The sequence below is a fragment of the Mercenaria mercenaria genome, chromosome 18 (genome assembly GCF_021730395.1).
Source record: "Mercenaria mercenaria strain notata chromosome 18, MADL_Memer_1, whole genome shotgun sequence".
Lineage (NCBI taxonomy): Eukaryota > Metazoa > Mollusca > Bivalvia > Venerida > Veneridae > Mercenaria > Mercenaria mercenaria.
In genome coordinates, this window is record NC_069378.1 from 50,162,012 (window position 1) to 50,181,085 (window position 19,074).

General features: G+C 35.0%; 1 protein-coding gene across 2 annotated transcripts; it reads right to left on the bottom strand.

Annotated features, from left to right (window-relative positions):
- Nucleotides 1-238: 238 nt before the first annotated feature.
- Nucleotides 239-13,758, bottom strand: LOC123538940 (cell division control protein 6 homolog). Of its 2 annotated transcripts, none has more exons than XM_045323362.2 (12): nt 13,615-13,758; nt 13,192-13,442; nt 7,888-8,055; nt 7,045-7,449; nt 6,500-6,699; nt 6,038-6,201; nt 5,661-5,767; nt 4,900-5,039; nt 4,090-4,261; nt 3,615-3,817; nt 2,597-2,737; nt 239-1,040 (listed from the first exon to the last, which is right to left on the bottom strand). In XM_045323362.2, exons 2-12 carry the CDS (start codon nt 13,433-13,435, stop codon nt 948-950), a joined length of 2,037 nt encoding a protein of 678 aa, XP_045179297.2. In that variant the 5' UTR covers nt 13,436-13,442; nt 13,615-13,758; the 3' UTR covers nt 239-947. The 2 variants fall into 2 exon arrangements, with proteins under 2 accessions (XP_045179297.2, XP_045179296.2); XM_045323361.2 differs by having other exon boundaries at nt 240-1,040; nt 7,045-7,458.
- Between the last annotated feature and the right edge of the window lie 5,316 nt (nt 13,759-19,074).

A 19,074-nucleotide genomic window follows, 5' to 3' on the forward strand; every position in this document is an offset into this window, starting at 1 on the left:
TTCAATTTACAAACTAACTTGTAATACAAAAGGAACTAGTATTTTTAGGATTCAAAGTCATATGATCGAAGCTTGAAAATAGTTGCATTTCAGTTGAAAAAAAAAACCACTGCTTTAATTCATTTTGTTCGTTGAACTTGTTCACCCTCACTATGCAAGAAAGCTTTCAAAATTTCAATTGAAACGAACTTACATAACAACCATGGGATTAAAATGATATAAAAACGTTATACAACTTAATAAAGTCTTCAATATTTTCTTTTGGCGTTCACCGCCTACACTGTCACCCCTGATCCAGCAATGAAGGATGCTGTACTTATTAAAGTTATACATATAATTATTTTTAATGTAAGTTTTTACTGCTTTTGATAGAATCAGCACACTTACATGTAACTCTGAGCCTTACTTTACCCGTAGTATTGTAATCATTAAATGACAATAAAACAATATTATCAAATCATTCACAATATTCAATGTTGAAGCCAGATATCAGTCAATGTTATCAAATAATTCACAATATTCTGTGATGAAGCAGGTATCAGTTTTGTATCCGTATTTCAAACAACCTTTATTACTAGCACCTTATCAACAAAAACATGTTGTCTTTTTTCTCAAGCGAGTTGTGTGGCTTCCTTCAGTCTTGGAACGTGGCTTTGATCAAGTAAACCTGATGTTACATCTGTAACTTAACCAAAAAACCTGGATCAAAAGAAGCAAGTCCAAGAACATGGAAAACTTCTCTAACTAAGCACTTACATCACTAACTCCACAATTCAGTCTATATTATGCGTTTTGCTTCTGATCTTTAACCAGCACAGTTCCTCATTTTAACAACTAACTATCTCTGACCAATCCAAATTTTGTGCGATTCCTATCTTAAAAGTCTTGAAAGACATTTAAAATCCACTTGTGACCCTTGCCTTAAACAAGACAGGCAGTCAACAGTCTTATTTTGGCAGCCCTTCCTTTAGGATTGTGGAGACAAGAACTTTATCCTGCATGGTGTGTTCCAGCTCTCTTTCATCAAGTTTCAAGGTCACCTGGTAAAGAAATGATATATCATTAACACCACTGAAACACAAGCTTAATGCCTGTATATTTGGTATTGTAAGGTTAACATGTTAACAGAAAAAGACAACTTAAACCATAATTACGGCAAATTCCAAGCTGACCTGAAGTAGAGAACAAGGAGGTGCGTTCAATAAACACTTGATGCCCCCGGTGGCATCCTTGTCGATATATTTTGCACTAAAGTCCAAAACAGGTCATGGTCAAACTGAGGTCAGGTGATGTTTGAAGATGAGGAATGGTCACAGTTTACATCTGTATTAGCATCAATTCATTTTGGTAAGGGGTATTGATGCTAGACAAAACAGTCCCATTTGGTTAACCAAAAGATGGCCCATACAAAGCAACATAAGTCCAAAATGAGGTCACGGTCAAGGTCAAACTGAGGTCAGGTGATATCTGAAGATGAGGAATGGTCACAGGTTACATCTTCATTAGTATTAGGGGTATTGATGCTAGATGGAACGGTCCCATTTGGTTAACCTCGTACGGACAGACGAACGGACAGGACAATCACTATATGCCTCCCGCATCAGTAGATGCCGGGGGCATAAAAATCTCAGGTGCCACTATAAGAATGTGTTTTATTTAAGTTAAGGCAGATACAAATATAGGAGGAGAAACAAGTCAGCCAACTGCTTTCTGCTATGATAGTGGGTATAAGATACGCAAACAGTTCCGATCATATGATCTCTTCGTGGGGAAGATCCAAGGTCTTGTGTCCCTTTGCGTATTATTTCCAGCACGGACTAGTCCACAAGCAAAACACTGATCTAGAGCAAGCTTACTTGTATGATAACACAAGTTGAACTCAAAATTACCTCTTCATTAGAAATATAAATCTTTACCCAATACAAATATAATCAACATATTGGATTTAGAATGAATTGCATACTCTTTTTTTTTTAATAGTTGAAAAATACATAAAATGAGAGTGCTGTGAAAGTGACAAGATTTGTTGGGTTCAATGTTGCAACAATACAAGTATAGATCATAAGGCGAAATTCCAACTTTGATGGTCGAGGATGACCCCAGGTCATTTCATAACAGGTGGGTAGAACCACTGACCGTCGGTAAGCCAGATGGATGGCTTCCTCACACGAACAATTCAACGCTCCAACCCGCATTTGTGAGAGGCAAGTAATTTGAAATCAGCGACCTTAACTACTTGGCCAAGGAGGCCTCCATGAAGTGACAAGTAGTACAAACTTAACTGACAATTTAATTCTTATAACACTTTCCATATACATCATCATAATTTTTTTTTTTTTTTTTTTTAACAAATATCTGACACTGTTTTTCATACTATGAATTTTTAGTTTTATATATTATATACATTCTATAAAAACTTGTTGGAAATTAACACTTTGGAATATATTATATACATTCTATAAAAACTTGATGGAAATTAACACTTTGGAAATTCCCCGACACCACTCCCTAGCCATGAGCAAAAGGGCAATTCCTGGAATGTGAAGTTTTGAAGAAAACAGATGAATGTAAGTGTAAGAGAAAATCACCAACTTACTTTGTTCATTCTTGTTTCTTTTGCCTTTTTTATACCAATCATGCCTCGGGACTCTAACAGTGTGATAACACCTTGAAACTCTGACTGATCTATAGCGGCCATCTGACGATTCTTACACACTTTACAGTAAATCTCATGTAACTGAAAATAAAGTCATCATTCAAATAAGCTATATGGTTACAAGCTATGACTAAGATTTTCTTGTCATTTTTGTAACATCAGTAACATTTATCTACCTCTGAAAAACTGATGACTATGATAATGTTACAACCATACCATTTCGAAGTAGATGTTCACACAGTTTGTATTCGTAAATCAGACGCAAAATTCAGGCCCTTTTCAAGTACTTCTTATCAGCTTCCTCATGGAATATATTATCAAAACCAATCTTGAAATCTTTGTCTGAATAACTTTTATCTACTATTTACAAAGGCTGGGTTACTGTAGAGATTGCACTATGTCTTTGATAAAATGCAGCAAACTCAATTGTCCGTATTGCCCAGGTTGTCCCAAAGCTTGTACAGACAAGTGAAAATTGACCAGAATTTACTATAACTACCGTACCGACAAGTACAAAATAGCAATTGACAAAAACGGACAAGCAAGTCAAAATTAGATTTCGCTGCCCCTGAAAATGTAGTCGCTACTTGTACAAATCTCTTTTTCAAAATGTGATTTAAAAAAAATACAACAGTACTTTGCTTTTAAAATCTATGACAACCAGTTTACTACCATGCTGTCTTACAAAGATCAGTTTTTCAAAGTTCTGGAACCATACACAACATGACTCGGGCTGCATGACACCAAATATTCAACTGACACTTACTACTGACCTAGTGGGTTAAATTTTGCTGAGCTGTCTGTAATGGTAGAAGAATCCTCCTTGAAAGGCTTTTTCATAATATGCCAGTTTTAATACTAACAACAGGAAAAAGAAAATTTACTTTTTGTCAGTCTTAAATTCAGTGTTTAAACATATCCGAGTATAGGTCATGCGCTGTTAACTGTAAAATCTTACTTTGCCAGCAGGAACTTCCTTCATTTTTCCCTGTTTTAACATCAGTAGGAGACTGCAGGCGATGAGTTTCTGTTGTAGAGGTATAGTCTCCTGTTGCTGGGCTGCGGACCCACTACCGTACACATCCGATAATACATTGTTTATATGTACTACACTTATCTTCTTGGGTACTTGTGGGGAACGCTTTGACGGACTGCTGCAAGCTGAAAAAGTTAGAACAGATGTAAGAAAATTTCCAGTTGTAAATGAAATGGGAAACATTCACTTTTCAACCCAGACAAGCATGTTTTCATGAGAAAGAAAAATTATTCCTATGCGGCATTTGTAAACTTATTAAACTCATACAAAAAAAATAAACAATTTGAATATAAACTTTCTTATTCAAAGGATTAAAATTTGTAAAGAATTAAACTAAAATCCTACAGATTTTGCCCCTCACATTTGAAAACAAATTAAATTTTTTTTAATCAATTACTTGATTCAGACGGTTTCAGCACTCGTTGACTTTTGACATCCGTCTCTACTAGCTCTACAGCTCGCCGACAAACATCCAACGCCTTTCTCATGTCTCCAGCTACAGCGGAGATCTTGCGTGCACAGAACTGTATAGCTGTCGCATCCATCACAGCTGTCCCAGCATTCTCAAGCTAAAATGTTGTAAAAGACAGTTATTACTTATTTCATTCCATTATAAAACTTTGAAGAATTTGCATTACAATAGATTTCTTTTTAAAATTTTGTAGCAATGTTTACACATCCGATCAAAAATGATCATACAGTTTAAAACGTTAGACAAAAGTGCTGCACAATTTCTTTTATCACAGGTACAGATTAAATGTTTCCTGCCTTACTAACCAAACTTATTCTGATAGTTTTCACTTTTTAAAATGAAAAGAAACTACTTTTTAAATGCTGAAAAATGTAACATGAATCTTAAATTGTTTATGAACATTTCATACTTTAGCAAAAGGAAGTTCATGGTCATATCGTAGACAGTTATCATTTTTACAATGATCAATAATGATATTTTTCCAAGCAAAATTTGATCACACATCTGAAGCAGCCAAAAGTTACTTCTGCCTGAAATTTGACAAATACAACAGGAATGAAGGGATTATGTCCCTTTTCCAGGCAGTTGTCTCATTTTGACAAGGAGCGTATATTGGTCAATCTCTGAAATAGCTAACAATAGCACGCTACTGCACATAAGTCACAAATTGTCTTCACAGTTACATTACTTTAAGTGAGAAACAGGAAGCTACAAGTAAGAGAAACAAAAATTTACATCTCTGATTCTGTCCTTGATGATGGTAGCAATCTGGTCCTTGGTGTACGGTGCAAAGTTCAGCAGTTTTGGTTTACAATCTGGACGAGCCTGTAGTCTCGGTAACACACGATCTGTTAGATCCAAGGCGTTTGCAATACCTGTAACATGAAGAATTAAACTGTGATACATGATACTGTCCTTGGCACAGAAACAGAATTGAGCCACGCCATGAGCAAACCAACATAGTGGCTTTGCAACCAGCATGGATCCTGACCAGACTGCGCAGCCACTATGTTGGTTTTTTCATGGCACGGCTCAATTTAATTTAAGTTAAGCAAGATTTCTATGTGGGTGTATAGATAGATTTTAAGTCCAGGGGCGGCAAATTCAATTGTCTGTATTGCCCAGGTTGTTCCAAAGCTTGTACGGACAAGTGAAATTTTACCAGAATTTACTTTATAACTTTCTTACGGACAAGCACAAAATAGCAATTGACAAAAACGGACAAGCAAGTCAAAATCAGATTTCGCCACCCCTGTTAAGGCAGTTGTTTCCTTTATAGGACTGGTATACACAAACAAACAAGAGAATTAAGGAAAAAGTCCATCTAACTGAATACTACTATTAACAGGCACACAAATACTACACAGCAACTTGTTAAAACTAAGTATAGCAGGCAAAAAGTCTTCAGTTTGGAACTTCAAGCAAACCTTTTATTTAAAGGAAGTAAAAAATTCTAGGCGCAAGTTTACAATTTTTGCTGTTACAAGTGAACCTACCAACAAGGATAAGCCTGGACTTCTGTAGAGACGGCCATTCAAAAATTGTGTAAAGAATTTCCTGATTTTTGCTGTCCAGCTGGTCTATTTCATCCAATACCATAATTCTGAAATATGAGAAATCAACCAGTTTTAAACAATATCTGCACTACAAATGTGGAACACTAGCGTAGCACCGTATGTTTTATGATCATGAGAAATCACCAGCCACAGTTAGAATAGACACATGACAACACATTCAGTATAAATTCAGTGAAAAGACAATTATTGAAGAGGCAAGAAAAAATCAAAGTTTGAAGCAATTCTTGTTAAACAACCTTGAGAAATAAGTAAACGAATCATTACTTCCCCACTGAAGAAAACAGGTTCTCACTTACATTGATGGTCCTTCAGTTGTAAGCACCCTTTCAACCGTTCGCAGTCGCTCCTTTGCCGTTGGTGCATTCTTTCCTGTAATGTCAGTGTATAGTTTCCCATATACAGCAGCGGAGTTGTCCAATGTCATACAGTTCAAATATACCGTCTTACAGCTATGATGGACCTGAAAAATTACAAAAAATGTTTTCAAGAATCCAACCAGTTTGGCAAATGAGTAATTTCAAGTTGTTGATGCAAAGGAAACAGACAGGTTAAAATCACAGGGTGACATGTACAGTATTTATAGAAACTAACACAAGCTTATCAAGAATTCATGCTATTAAACTGTCAACCTGGAAAAAGATTAAAGCAGATCATTAATTTTGTATCCAGATAGGAAGTTTAAGGTTTTTACAGAAATATAGAAAATCCAAAAATTTGTTACAATTTGGTAAATACACTTTCTTCTATAATGATCATACCTTCATTTCATCAATTATGTTTGTTAGTACAGCAGTTTTTCCAGTGCCAGGGGCACCAGAAATGTACAAACTCCCAGCAGTTTTCTTTGTCATGTGACCCTTCAGGAAAGCTCGAACCTCGGCCATCTCCTTGTCTCTCCCAACAAGCCGTTCCGGCTTGGCTGTGTGGAACATCTGCTTCGCTTTGTGGTATGCAGCACCTTAACACAAAAGATCATGTAATGAAAATAAATGCAGGGATATAAATTAGCAGGAGTCCAGTAGCCCAAGAGCCCTAGATTTTGGGCTGGACTCCTAAATTGCTGGAGGAGAAAATGCCCATATATCTAATGTCACACATCTATTTTTGACAATCTAGGCCCCTAAATTAAAATAGCTAGTTTATATACCTGTAAATGTCGAAATAAGAAAACCTTTAATAAATTCTTTTTTTTACCAGTGGAATACAGCTTTGAAGTATATACCACATTTATCTTTTTCCATATCATTATTAATTAAAGTCAGGTAGATATGCTTAGAGTGAAAGACTTTATGTTTGCACTTACAGTCAAGCTTTCCAAGTTTCAAACTGGGCGATTTCAATGGTGACTTTTTTGATGGACTTTCCACTTTCATCTTGCGTGGAGATTTCACAGGTGATGATAGATCTGTCCTCTGAAGAAAATTTAATTTCCGTGGCGACTTCTTAGGTGAAGACTGAAGCACACTTAGCTTCCATGGCGACTTCACCGGAGATGATAAAAGAGTTGTGTCTGGAATTTCTATTTTCCGTGGTGACTTTACAGGTGAGGAAGGAGCAAATCTCTGCTGTAAATTTAGCTTCATTGGAGACAAAGTTCTCTCTAAAGTATTAAGCTTTAATGGCGATTTCACTGGTGATGATAATGTACACTTCTGCAGTCCATTCACTTTAATGGGCGACAATGGACATCTGACTGCTGTGGGGACATCTGTGGTTTCTGAAGGTGTAAAAAAGCAAGATTAGACCACAGATCTATACAATGAAATAATCTGAAACTCCAGCTTTACAGAATATTTTATAAGAGCGCAATCAGCTTGTATCTGCTGAATCTCATTTTTAAATAAGACATTTTTGGCCCTCAAGTTAATATTGTTCAGGATGACAAGATTTGGTGTTTGCACCATAAAGAAGCCAGAACTTTATGCTTCCTTTGAATTTCTTTTCTTTGGAGATATGCAAAATTTTAAAATGACAGATTTCTTTTTTAGATTCTTTTTCTTCAATTTTAGCAACAACATAAGGATAAATTATACCTAAGTACATTAAAAGTAAACCATTACATCAATTCACTTAACAATCTCTTTTATTTTAATCCACAGATGGATCTCCGTAGCTAACATTCTGTATGAAAGAAGATTCAATTTACCATTTTCATTTACTTGCTTTACAGCATCATCTGTTATTTTGGCAGCAGCAAGTTTCAATGCCAGACTCCCACGAACTGGCGTCTCATCCCTGCGTTGTGCAACTGGACCACTTCCCTTTTTCTTCTTGCTTGGACTAGGGGTGTTGTATTGAGGAACATTTTCTTCATCTGCAAAGTCAAATACTTATAAAATATGTTGCTTTTTTTTGCATTTGTCAGACTGCCACACACGAAACACAACAGAAGAAATGTTGAAAATTCAGTGGCCCAGTGTTTTTTATGCTGGGGTAATAATAATTAATAACCCCCACTTTTGAAAGCATGGGGGTAAATTGGAAAATATCAAAAAGGTTGGGGCTAATTGAGGCAGTTTTCATAATAACAACTCTTGTTGGCCTATGCATTTTCAACTTTGCTTGCTTCTTTAAATAACAGAGTTGTCACATTTTCTGTGGTTTACTGCGTTGTATTTCCCCTTCGCTGTTTTGATTTTTCTTTAAAAATTGTTGTTGGAATATGCTGTTCAGTCCAGAAAAGTTCCCAATATCTGCTTTTGTTTTGAATTGAAGCCATAGATATCACAAACTAAAATCTTGTACGAGGTGAACAACACACAGAACCTCAACAATTATCTAAGCATCTCTGTGATTGGGACTGGTTTACAACTTTATAGGAATACAACTGCATTTAAGTAGCAACCACAGCTGATAAAGAAATCAATGGCTTATCAGCTGGAATTCTGGTGAATTCTAGGGGTTAGTGTACTTTTATCCCCATAAAATCTTTTTTTGTCATGCTACACATACGTAAAAACTACCATTTAAAAGGTGATAAAATTATCTTTCTAACAGTATAAAACATTCATAAATCTGATTTACAGTCATACCAGATGCCCCAGTAATTAGTTAATCTGGCCACTGTTCAGGGTTTTTTTCTGGCCCTTTTTATAGCCGTTATTGGGCTATATTCCCAATGCCAAAAAGTATGTATTTTTCCCAAAATGAGTGCAAAAATTCCCAATCTACATTCTGAGAAATAAAATCAGCAAAATTGCACAAATATTATGGACAATTTTGTAATGGCAGTTTGTTAAAGAGGTTGTACAATGTGAAAAATGTGTACGAGAAAGTGCCTAAATACATCCTTACTATATCTTATGGGTCTTAATATTTCCCAATTTGGAACATTAACGCATCAAAATTCCCAATGCTTAGGGTATAGGCTATGTTCCCAAAACAGCAAGAAAAAACCCTGCTGTTTAATGACAGTTTGTTGTTAATTGCTTTATTACTCGCCGCGGGCAATATATACTCCTTTCAAATACAAACGCGGGTCGCGTAGTGCTCATTAATATTCATATGACTTGTATCAGAAGACAGCCGATTGGACGACCTACACGTAGGTGTGTCTCAAATTTGTATACGACCCCCCAAACCGGAGAAATTGTTCCGTAAAGTTGACGTGAAAACTACGCCCAAATATACCATATTTGCTAAATTAACATTTATTTTTAATAAATATAAACCCTTACAATTAATTTGATACCAAAATAATGTTTCGGAACCTATTAGAAGTATGCCGCATTTTCATTTTAAATTCAAACTCCCCGCTTCCATTTTTTAACTCGTCGGTCCGCCATGTTGGAAAATTGATCAATTAGGTCAATGCGGTAAATCGATTGATTTGGCTCGAAAATCATGTAAAATGAACCATTTCCACTGGTTTTTATTTGGAAAGTACGTATATCTGTAAAAATATTAATATTTGACTGAAACTACGAAGCAGAAGTAATATTTATTGAGAAAATTCAATGTCGGAACTACGCTGACGAACAGCTGACCGGAATTTCACTTTCGTTATGAAATATTTTCTTATTTAAGGAGATGAGTCACGATTTGCCCCCAGAAATGTATGTTCCAAGATAGTATTATTTCCAGTTAAAGTCTGTTAATAATTGTTATTACTTACGCAATTTCAATGCATAAAAGGACGATTTTTCTTACGCGTTTCGTACTCATCCTGTTCAATAGTATTTGTTCATAGATAGCACGTGTCTAATGATTATTATATATTATTTTTGTTTAGGAAATCATTTGAAAAGTATAATGTATAATAATTTAAAATCTATAGTCATATACTGATACAGTTTATACTATGTATTTCAGAATTACATCTGGAGCCATGACCAGTTGAAGCCATTTTGCCAGTCTGCTGGAATATCTGATAAATTAAATTTCTTTATTAAGGTATTAGGTCACTAATAGTAATGTTTACAAAATGGCCTTTGCTTGGTATATTCTGAAAGGTAACCGTGTTTTGCACTATTTTGCAAATTTTAAACAACTTTTACCGTGCCGTTTTTTAAAAATTGTAAATAACTTATGGTATCGCCTCAAGCTCAAGTAGAGACAAATTTCAAAGTTATAGCCACTATCCAAAACATTTGCAGAGAACTCATTTTACCATTAATTTCAATAGAAGAAATATCAAACTATTGGTAACTAATTATAAAACACAAAATAAAAATGTTAATATCATTTTTTCTATGGTGCCTCGAGTAAACGGATTTAATGAGACAGAATTCATACTTCAACATTGAAAAAATAAGGTCGAATGATGAGTTTCTGTTTTGAATTTTGCTTACTCCATTTAAAAATAACCTTAGGGAAGACGTAAAACCTACCTAAATTTCTTCCACAATATATAATCTAAGAGTGAAAGCAAAATGGAGAACTTTCACCGTGCATAACTCAATATTTTTAAAGATGTGTAACTCTACCCCTTCTGTTTAAGTAGTAAATTCTCTTTGAACACCAAAAAATCGCTTATAAGATTCATCTTTTTCCATTTTTGTACAAAACATCAATAATAAGTCTTGAAAGTAGTAAAAACTTACTAGTAAAAAAGGAAAATAAAGAAAAAAAAATTTGGTTCCAGTAGGGCTTGAACCTACGCCCCACTAAGAATTGCAGTAAAAGTAGGTTCATGGTAGGAATTAAATACTCTTCAAAAAGGAGGTTCTCTATTAGTGATCTAATACCTTAAAACAATAGATTTAGTTTTTATATGCTTTGTTTTAGAATCCTAGTCCTATACATTATGTCTTGCATGTCTTGTGAAAAAACAGTGAGAATATGGTAACATATTTGAACTTGGACAATGTTGGAGTCGAGATATAACAAGAAAATAAGAAAAACAAGAGCTGTCCGTAAGACAGCCAAGCTCGACTATTCGAAATATTGTCACAGAAGCAGGAAATTATTACCCAAAATGTTAAATATCAAAAGAGTTTTAAGTTGGAAAGGGGACATAATTTGACCAAAATACATATCAGAGTTATAGGACTTGATGTTATCAACTAGTTTTATATCCCCAAAGAAACATGTTAAGTTTCAATTCAATATCTGCATTAGTTTTGGGGATAGTAACTTACACGTAAAAGTTTAACCAGAATTTTCTAAGTCCAAAAGGGGGCATAATTTGCTCAAAATACATGTTAAGAGTTATGGAACTTGACCCAGTGAGGTTGGTAATTGACCTAGAAAAAGAATAAATATGTTTCAAAGCTATATGCCTTTTGGTAATAGCTGTATGTACGTGCATGCAATACTTTAACCAGGATTTCCTAAGTCCAAAAGGGGGCATAATTTGCCCAAAATACATGTCAGAGTTATGGGACTTGGTGCTATCAACTAGTTTTATAACCCTGAAGACACATGTGAAGTTTCAATTCAATATCTGCATTAGTTTTGGAGATAGTAACTTGCATGTAAAACTTTAACCAGGATTTTCTAAGTCCAAAAGCCTTAAAGGGGGCATAATTTGCTCAAAATACATGTTAGAGTTATGGAACTTGACCCAGTGAGGTTGGTAATTGACCTAGAAAAAGAATAAATAAGTTTCAAAGCTATATGCCTTTTAAATGATAGCTGTATGTACTTGCATGCAAAAACTTAACCAAGGTGTGATGCCAACGCCAGGGTGAGTAGAATAGCTAGACTATTCTTCGAATAGTCAAGCTAAAAATCGTAAGCATGTCTCATTGTAAGTGAAATATAAAGGCAACTATACACCCTATGCCAAAACAGACACCAGAAATGTATTCTACAGGAAAAATACGATAAGATTGCCAAATTTCAGCTACTTATCATTTAAAATGAGTGGAAGACCAAACATTAATGTAAACTTTAGAGTTTTAACGGTCTGCGACTGCGAATCAGTTCCTTATTATTTATTTTCATAATTTAAACATGTCCAAAACATTGCGGAATGATACTTATTTCACTTGGGTATTGATTACATTTTACTCGGACTTTATCATAGACTCCCTGTGTAAAATCCCGAACTTTTAACTAAATTAAAGGTATTAAATCGATATAATATTTCAATGAAACTTCAAAGTTTTGTTGTTTGTAGCATCATCTGGGGCATGTGCAGTGAAAAATCTTAATTTGATTTCTAAAATAATGTGATATTTATTTCTAAAGTCACCATATGTTCATTGTAAATATACTTCCCAAGTGGATACTGGCAGGTGCTCGAAAATGCAGCTCTCTGACTAGTCAGTTAGAACCACTAATGTACTGTGATGTCATGATAAATTTATGAGGAAAAATTCCCGAAAAAACGACATTTTAAGAAATTTCAAATCTTCATAACTTTTTTAATTTTTTAAGATATTTCAAAAATTTAAAAAGTTCTTTGTTTGATTATTTAAGCAGAATATGAATATGTTATTAAAACACTTTATGTTGTAAATTATCCTTCTTTCTTGTACCTTATTTACTTTTAACATACACTTGTTATATAGTCGGTTAAAAAAGCTCTTCAGAGCTTATGTTATTTGTAAATGTCTTGCCGACTCAAAATAAATCTTATCGTATCTTACTGGTTAAGCTACTTTGAAAAATCAGCTGTGCACGCATGGTTGCTAATTTAAGTAGTTCAGGTAGCCATCCAAAATCTTCCTAAAATGAAAATCAGCTGTTCAGAAATTGAATGTACCCTAGCATGCTTTAGTGTTTTAAGCATATATTCTGAAGCACAATAAATCGCCATGAGGGTCAATACTTGTATGAAGTGAACACTAAAGATTTCACAAAGGCTGGGTGCTACTTCGGGGTGCAGTTCTTTTAGGATGTGGGATAAGATCTGCCACACAACTTCTCAACTGTTCAACATGGGGGGTATTTTCTGGAACAACATCGAAGTCGTAGATCTGGTGCGTGAAACACAAAACAAATTTTATATCATCAATACTGTTATGGTAAAATCAAACAAAAAGTTAAAAGAAATATTTCTTACTGTCGCTTGTTCTTTTACGTGGTGATGCCTTCAGACTGCTTGGAGCAAGTGTTTGATCATCTTCATTTTCTTTATGTTTATTTCTGGCTGAGCGGCGTGCTGATCGTGGAGTATTTTTCTGACATGAAATTGTCTTTGTATTTTTTGAGGGTGTGGACTGTGGTGTCCCTGTGGATTTCTGAGTTTGTGATCTAGTCGATTTTCTAACTTGGAATTCCAGTTTACGTTGCACTTGTGCTGACATTTTGAATCTGTAAGACAAACCAATATCTCTAATTTCGAGCTGACTTGCAGTTTGTAGCATAATTTTATGACAGGCGGGAACTTCGATTTTTTTTTTTCCAAAAAGTAACTTTCTGCAAGCGGATCGTATAAAATAATCAGTCAAAAACTATCTTTACTGAACAATTAATCAAATAATACCTGCTTTGGATCTGTATTTACTCTGAAAGTGGTGTTAAATAAAATTTATTTTCCTCCGATTTCTTTGTGCTCTTTCTACCGCTGTTTATCAAAGTTGGCGCGAATCAACAACCTGTTGGACTGTGATTGGTTCAGTTAATTGCGTATGAAGCTAAAGAATTCATTGTCATGAAAAGTATAAATGAGCTAAATGAACCTAAAGAAATGATTGTCTCAAAAAGAGATAAAGCATTTATAACAGAGGGCTTGCGTGTAACGTTAAGTAGAAAACTGCCAAAATAGTATATCTGTGTCTATGTAGTACTGCTTAGCAATTGTTAACAATTATCACTATTGTAGCAGGCACGTTGTCAGGAATAGATCTAGCTGTAAAAATAGTGAAAATACAGAAATTATGTGCATCACAAAGATAAAGTAAAAAAATCTATTTTACAGGCTAGTAGGTTAAAAGTAAAAGCAGAAAGTTGAATTAGGGGAAGATTACAGGATTTCTTTTGCGACTGATTCTGAGGACTTCACACATTTGGATTTAATTCCATGGACTAATCAAATTTTTGACACAATCAGCCGATTTGAAATCGATGTCATGCAGCGTATAGGGGAAGATTACAGGATTTCTTTTGCGACTGATATTCTGGGGACTTCACACTTGTCTGGATTGAATTCCATGGACCAATCACATTCCCAGGTTTCAAGGCTTAATAGGTCTTCCTGTAGAGCTTGGGCATCACTGTTAGATTTGACCGTAATATAGACAATGTATCATCTGCGAACAGCCTAATTTTGCTCTTAACACTGCCAGATAGATCTCTCATTAAATTTTATGTAGGAAAGGAAAAGACAAGGCCTTAGGACTGAGCCTTGAGGGACACCAGAGAGGATGGGGAGTTTGTCTGAATTGTGACCTTCAACGACAACTTGCTGGCTGCGACCCTGAAGGAAGGACTTACCCCAAAAATTGACATGTAGGTTGACACCTAATCTTTGTAACTTATGGACTAGTTCTACGTTATCGAATACCTCGCTGAAATCCATGACTATGCATCTGTTTGTTGACCTAGTTCTAAGTTGTCATGGACTTTTTGGGAGAAATTATAAGCTTGGTTTCGCAGCTGTGCTTTGACCTGAAACCATTTTGATAAGGACTAAGGATAATAAACTTATCAAAGAGGGACATATTGTTGGAGACAAGAATACGTCCCAATAGCTTTGAGACGATACATATGAGGAATATGGGGCGATAATTGGAGGGTTTGCGTTTTGGACATTTGTATATGCAGGAGGAATGACTGCATGCCTCAAGTATGAAAGTTTCATGCCAAATAAATCTATCAAATCAATATGTATTCTAGTAAATCAAGGAAAAGAAACGGATACAATGTTGTAATGTGAACACTACGAATTGGGTCAGATGCCACTGTATTAGCTTCCTATCTCCCTATCCAATTACTACATTTGATGTCATCAAACCCGACAGGTCTTTGACAAAGCGCATGCGTTTGGAACATAGAGCTCAAGAAAATAAGTAACATAAAATTACACCATAAGACGAACGTACGTGGATCTAGGAACGTCTTGGTCAATGGTACCACGAAAGGATGGTTGCAGAAGAGCGTGTCCCCATTCAATTCAAACTTTATTTTTTGTCTGTAAACATAATAACATTACATGACAGTACCTCATAAATTTTGAATTGAATTGAATGGGGACATGTGGAGCTTTATGGTGTGTTTTAGATGAATAGTTTATCATTAACAAGAATGCGGATGAACAGCATTTTTGACAGTAATTTACCAGATTGCTTAGTTCTTGTGATTATTTTAAATATACTTATTGCGATAGAATATTTACCTTATTCTGTAAAACTATTGTTAACTTGAGCAAATGAAAGGTAACAACATATGGCTATCAGTTTTGTATTAATCATCGAGCCTTTTAAACGATATATATATATATATATATATATATATATATATGTAATACTAATAAAATAATCATAGGATGGGCGATTACTTGCTTTTTTTAACACTGTAGTTTGCAGCTTTATAGATAGATATTAACAATATCGGCCTAAAATGAGGAACAAGTGAAGTAAGTTTGAATATAGGACAAAAACTTTACTAGATAAAGATATATAACACACAGACACACGCACGCATAGGTCTGGGAGACGATAATGTGCCGTAGTAACGTTGTAAGGTGGTCTCTGCTCACATGTAGTCTTTATAATCCTTTCACTGTATATTTAGTTAATCTTTCAAAAGAGACAAGGCGCTACAGCATATCGTGTTGGTGATGTACAGCATAGTTTGTAGGTTTTGTACAGCTTGCGTAGGTGGCGTACAGCATAGCTTGTGGGTGGGTACAGCATAGATTGTGTGTACAGCAGTGCTTATTGCGTAGGTGGTGTACAGTATAGCTTGTTGGTGGGGTACAACAAATATTGTGTGTACAGCAGAGCTTTCTGGCACGGTACAGCATAGCTTTTGGATGGGGTACAGAGTAGGTTGTTTGTACAACAGACCTTACTGGCGGAGTGGAGCATGAATGGGGTGCAGCATATTTGTTAGGTTTAGTGCAGGATATAGTGTGGGTAAAGTTTGTTTAGAACGTCATACTATACATAAATACATACGTTCAAAATGGGTTTGCAATTATTTCGGATTTTCACGCATATTTCCATTAAAATGAGCAATTATATTTACATGGTAAGCATTAAGCAGACATGTATCAATTATTAGTAAAGATATTTATATCAGGAATATTACTTACAAGGTTTACATAGTATAAAAGTGGCATGCATACTAGAAAAACTAGAAAAATCAGCAGAAACAATAACAACAACAACAACAAATATAGCAATAGAAACACGACAGTGCCTTGAATTGATATAAAGTATGTTAGTAATAGGTTAGGTGGTGGGTGGGTGGGGGGGGGGGGGTCATTATTTTTTAGATAAAATCGAGGGGGTCATTATTTTATTAGGGGTGTCAGTATTATTATTCTATATAAAATAATGACCGTGGGTCATTATTCTATGCAGGTCAGTTTACAACGTTACACCGGCATTAATTCGCTCGCATTGAGTGTACGCACGCATTAAATGTACCCTATTAAACCTATGTTAAACCTAATCGTCATGATATTGTACAAAGCTCTGAAAGTACCACGGCAAACTCAAATTGCAGATCTGGAGCTTGAATTAAAAGCCATAATTTTAAAAATCTAACAAGTATCATAAATGCGTTTTGTTTCTTTATTAATTCATTTATTTACTATTTCTGTCAGTCGGTATTGTACAGAATCACTCATGGACATCGCGACAGGTAGTGATGGCAACTTCCGTAGATCACGCTTAAAGATAGAACTTTAAGTGGACCAAAAGGTGTAAATGTAAAATGTGAAACTATTTTAAGAAACGAGAGGTTGCTGTAGCAGTAGCTGCACCTAGATACTCAGTTGCAAGATTCTCTGTTACAGGATACTCAGTTACAGTTGCAGTCACGTCAATATCATCCGCACAATACATATTTCAAATTCTGACATTAGTAAAAAAGTGTGTTCCAAAAACATCTATCTACAACAAAGAGTATACAAAATATAATGAAATGAGAATGTCCTGTGTGATGTGCGGACAGCCTCCAACAAAACTGTGTTCATTTTCGACAGAGACAGAAATTGAAGATAGAAAGAGACAAATAGTTTTGTTGTGACAGAGCGCAGACTCGAATAAGTGCGTGTGATCACATTGACCGATAAACTGGACAGTCACTATCTATTAATTCGCTCTGACCTGAATTTGACTGATTTCGTTGATTATATCATAGACTGTGTTACTATCTAGGTATACCAAGGACAATGAGACACAGTCAGTAAAGTACATTTGGAATGTCTCATCTTTGCAGACTAGGCCATACTGTAGATAACACGAATTAAATGTTTCTTATGCCAAATTAACTTTTCCTACACGTAGCTCTAACATCCAAGGTGTTGCACACATGCATGTTTACTGTATTGTGTACAATATTACATATTTATTGTATGTTTTCGTTCTGTTCAATAACATCCTTTTTTCTGTTGGACTCGATGAAAACGTATTCTATCTTGGACCCGGTCATGTGTATATAAGGCTGTCAATATATGACGTGTGCATGCCTGCATGTCTTTCAATTTTAGACCCGGGTGTGCACGTACGTAAGTAGTAAGTTTTGCAAACGTAAGTAATCAGCTTCAGACCTGTTTTTGTGCTCCTATGCAAGTTTACCTAATAAGGAATTCAATCGGAAACTTTCAGCACGAAATGTTCGCACATCGAACAGGCCGTTTACATTCAAATTGAATCGAAAGCATTGTCAAATATTGTTTCACAGTAATTTCATATCTTATGGTCAATGTCTAGCAAACATGCGGGTTTTGCTTTGCCTCATTTAAATATCTTCTTGGATAAGTCGTGTAAAGGTTTACGTAACCTACGATATAAAGTCGGTCATGAATTTCGTTTTGGTTAAAATAGAGCCCTTTATTATAGCAACGAAATTATATAATAATGTATGATACGACATCACTGCATTAAATTACACATGCAAGCTAATTTTGTCCTACGCATGGTTTTGCACACAATAAAATAAGATATTGATAGAAACGATTTTTTTCTATGTCCCTCGTATTTATCTAAATCTATTACAGATTAGTGCAATCTTATAAATACCAGTTTAAAATATGTGTATATGAGTAGCAACCTGAGATGTCATATCACAGCCCCATTATAAATAATGCAATGTTGCAAATGAGTTAAAATTGTGACAGTTATAAATTTACAACATTTTCTGTTCAAGATACCCTTTAACTTGTCAGTAACAAAACCTGTAAGAATATTTGGATGTTATAATAATGATAGTAGACCGCGTCTGTTTATACGAGTTATTGAATTTTTCAGCATCCCCCAAAAATAACTGGTAAACGTAGATTTCCCGGGAGCACAGGACACCCCAAACACAGCAAGAGTTTCATGCATCACAAAATAGGATCGCAGCAAAAAGAAACTGGATGCAAAATACAAAAAAAATAATAATAAATAAGTAAGGGGTATAGATATGGGTGTATATATAATGAGCCTATTTTAAAACATTTTATTTTATATAAAAAGTATAAACAGACAAAAAAAAAAATAAATAATTAATCATTTCTATTTAAGAAGTGGAACCTTAATTCGGGAATTTCAGAACGAATATGTTGTCGTTGTATGCGATTTGAGTATTCTCTGGTTGCTATGGAGAAAAAGCCGAGTAGAACGAAATAAAATATCATATGCCGAAAGAAAACATTCTCATTGATATTACGGTCCACTACCACAAATAAAAGGACATTTTGACAGGAAAGACAGATGGATTTGCACAACCCATACTACATCCTTGGAGATAACGCTAACATTATCAAATAGAGAGAAGTTGTACATAGTCA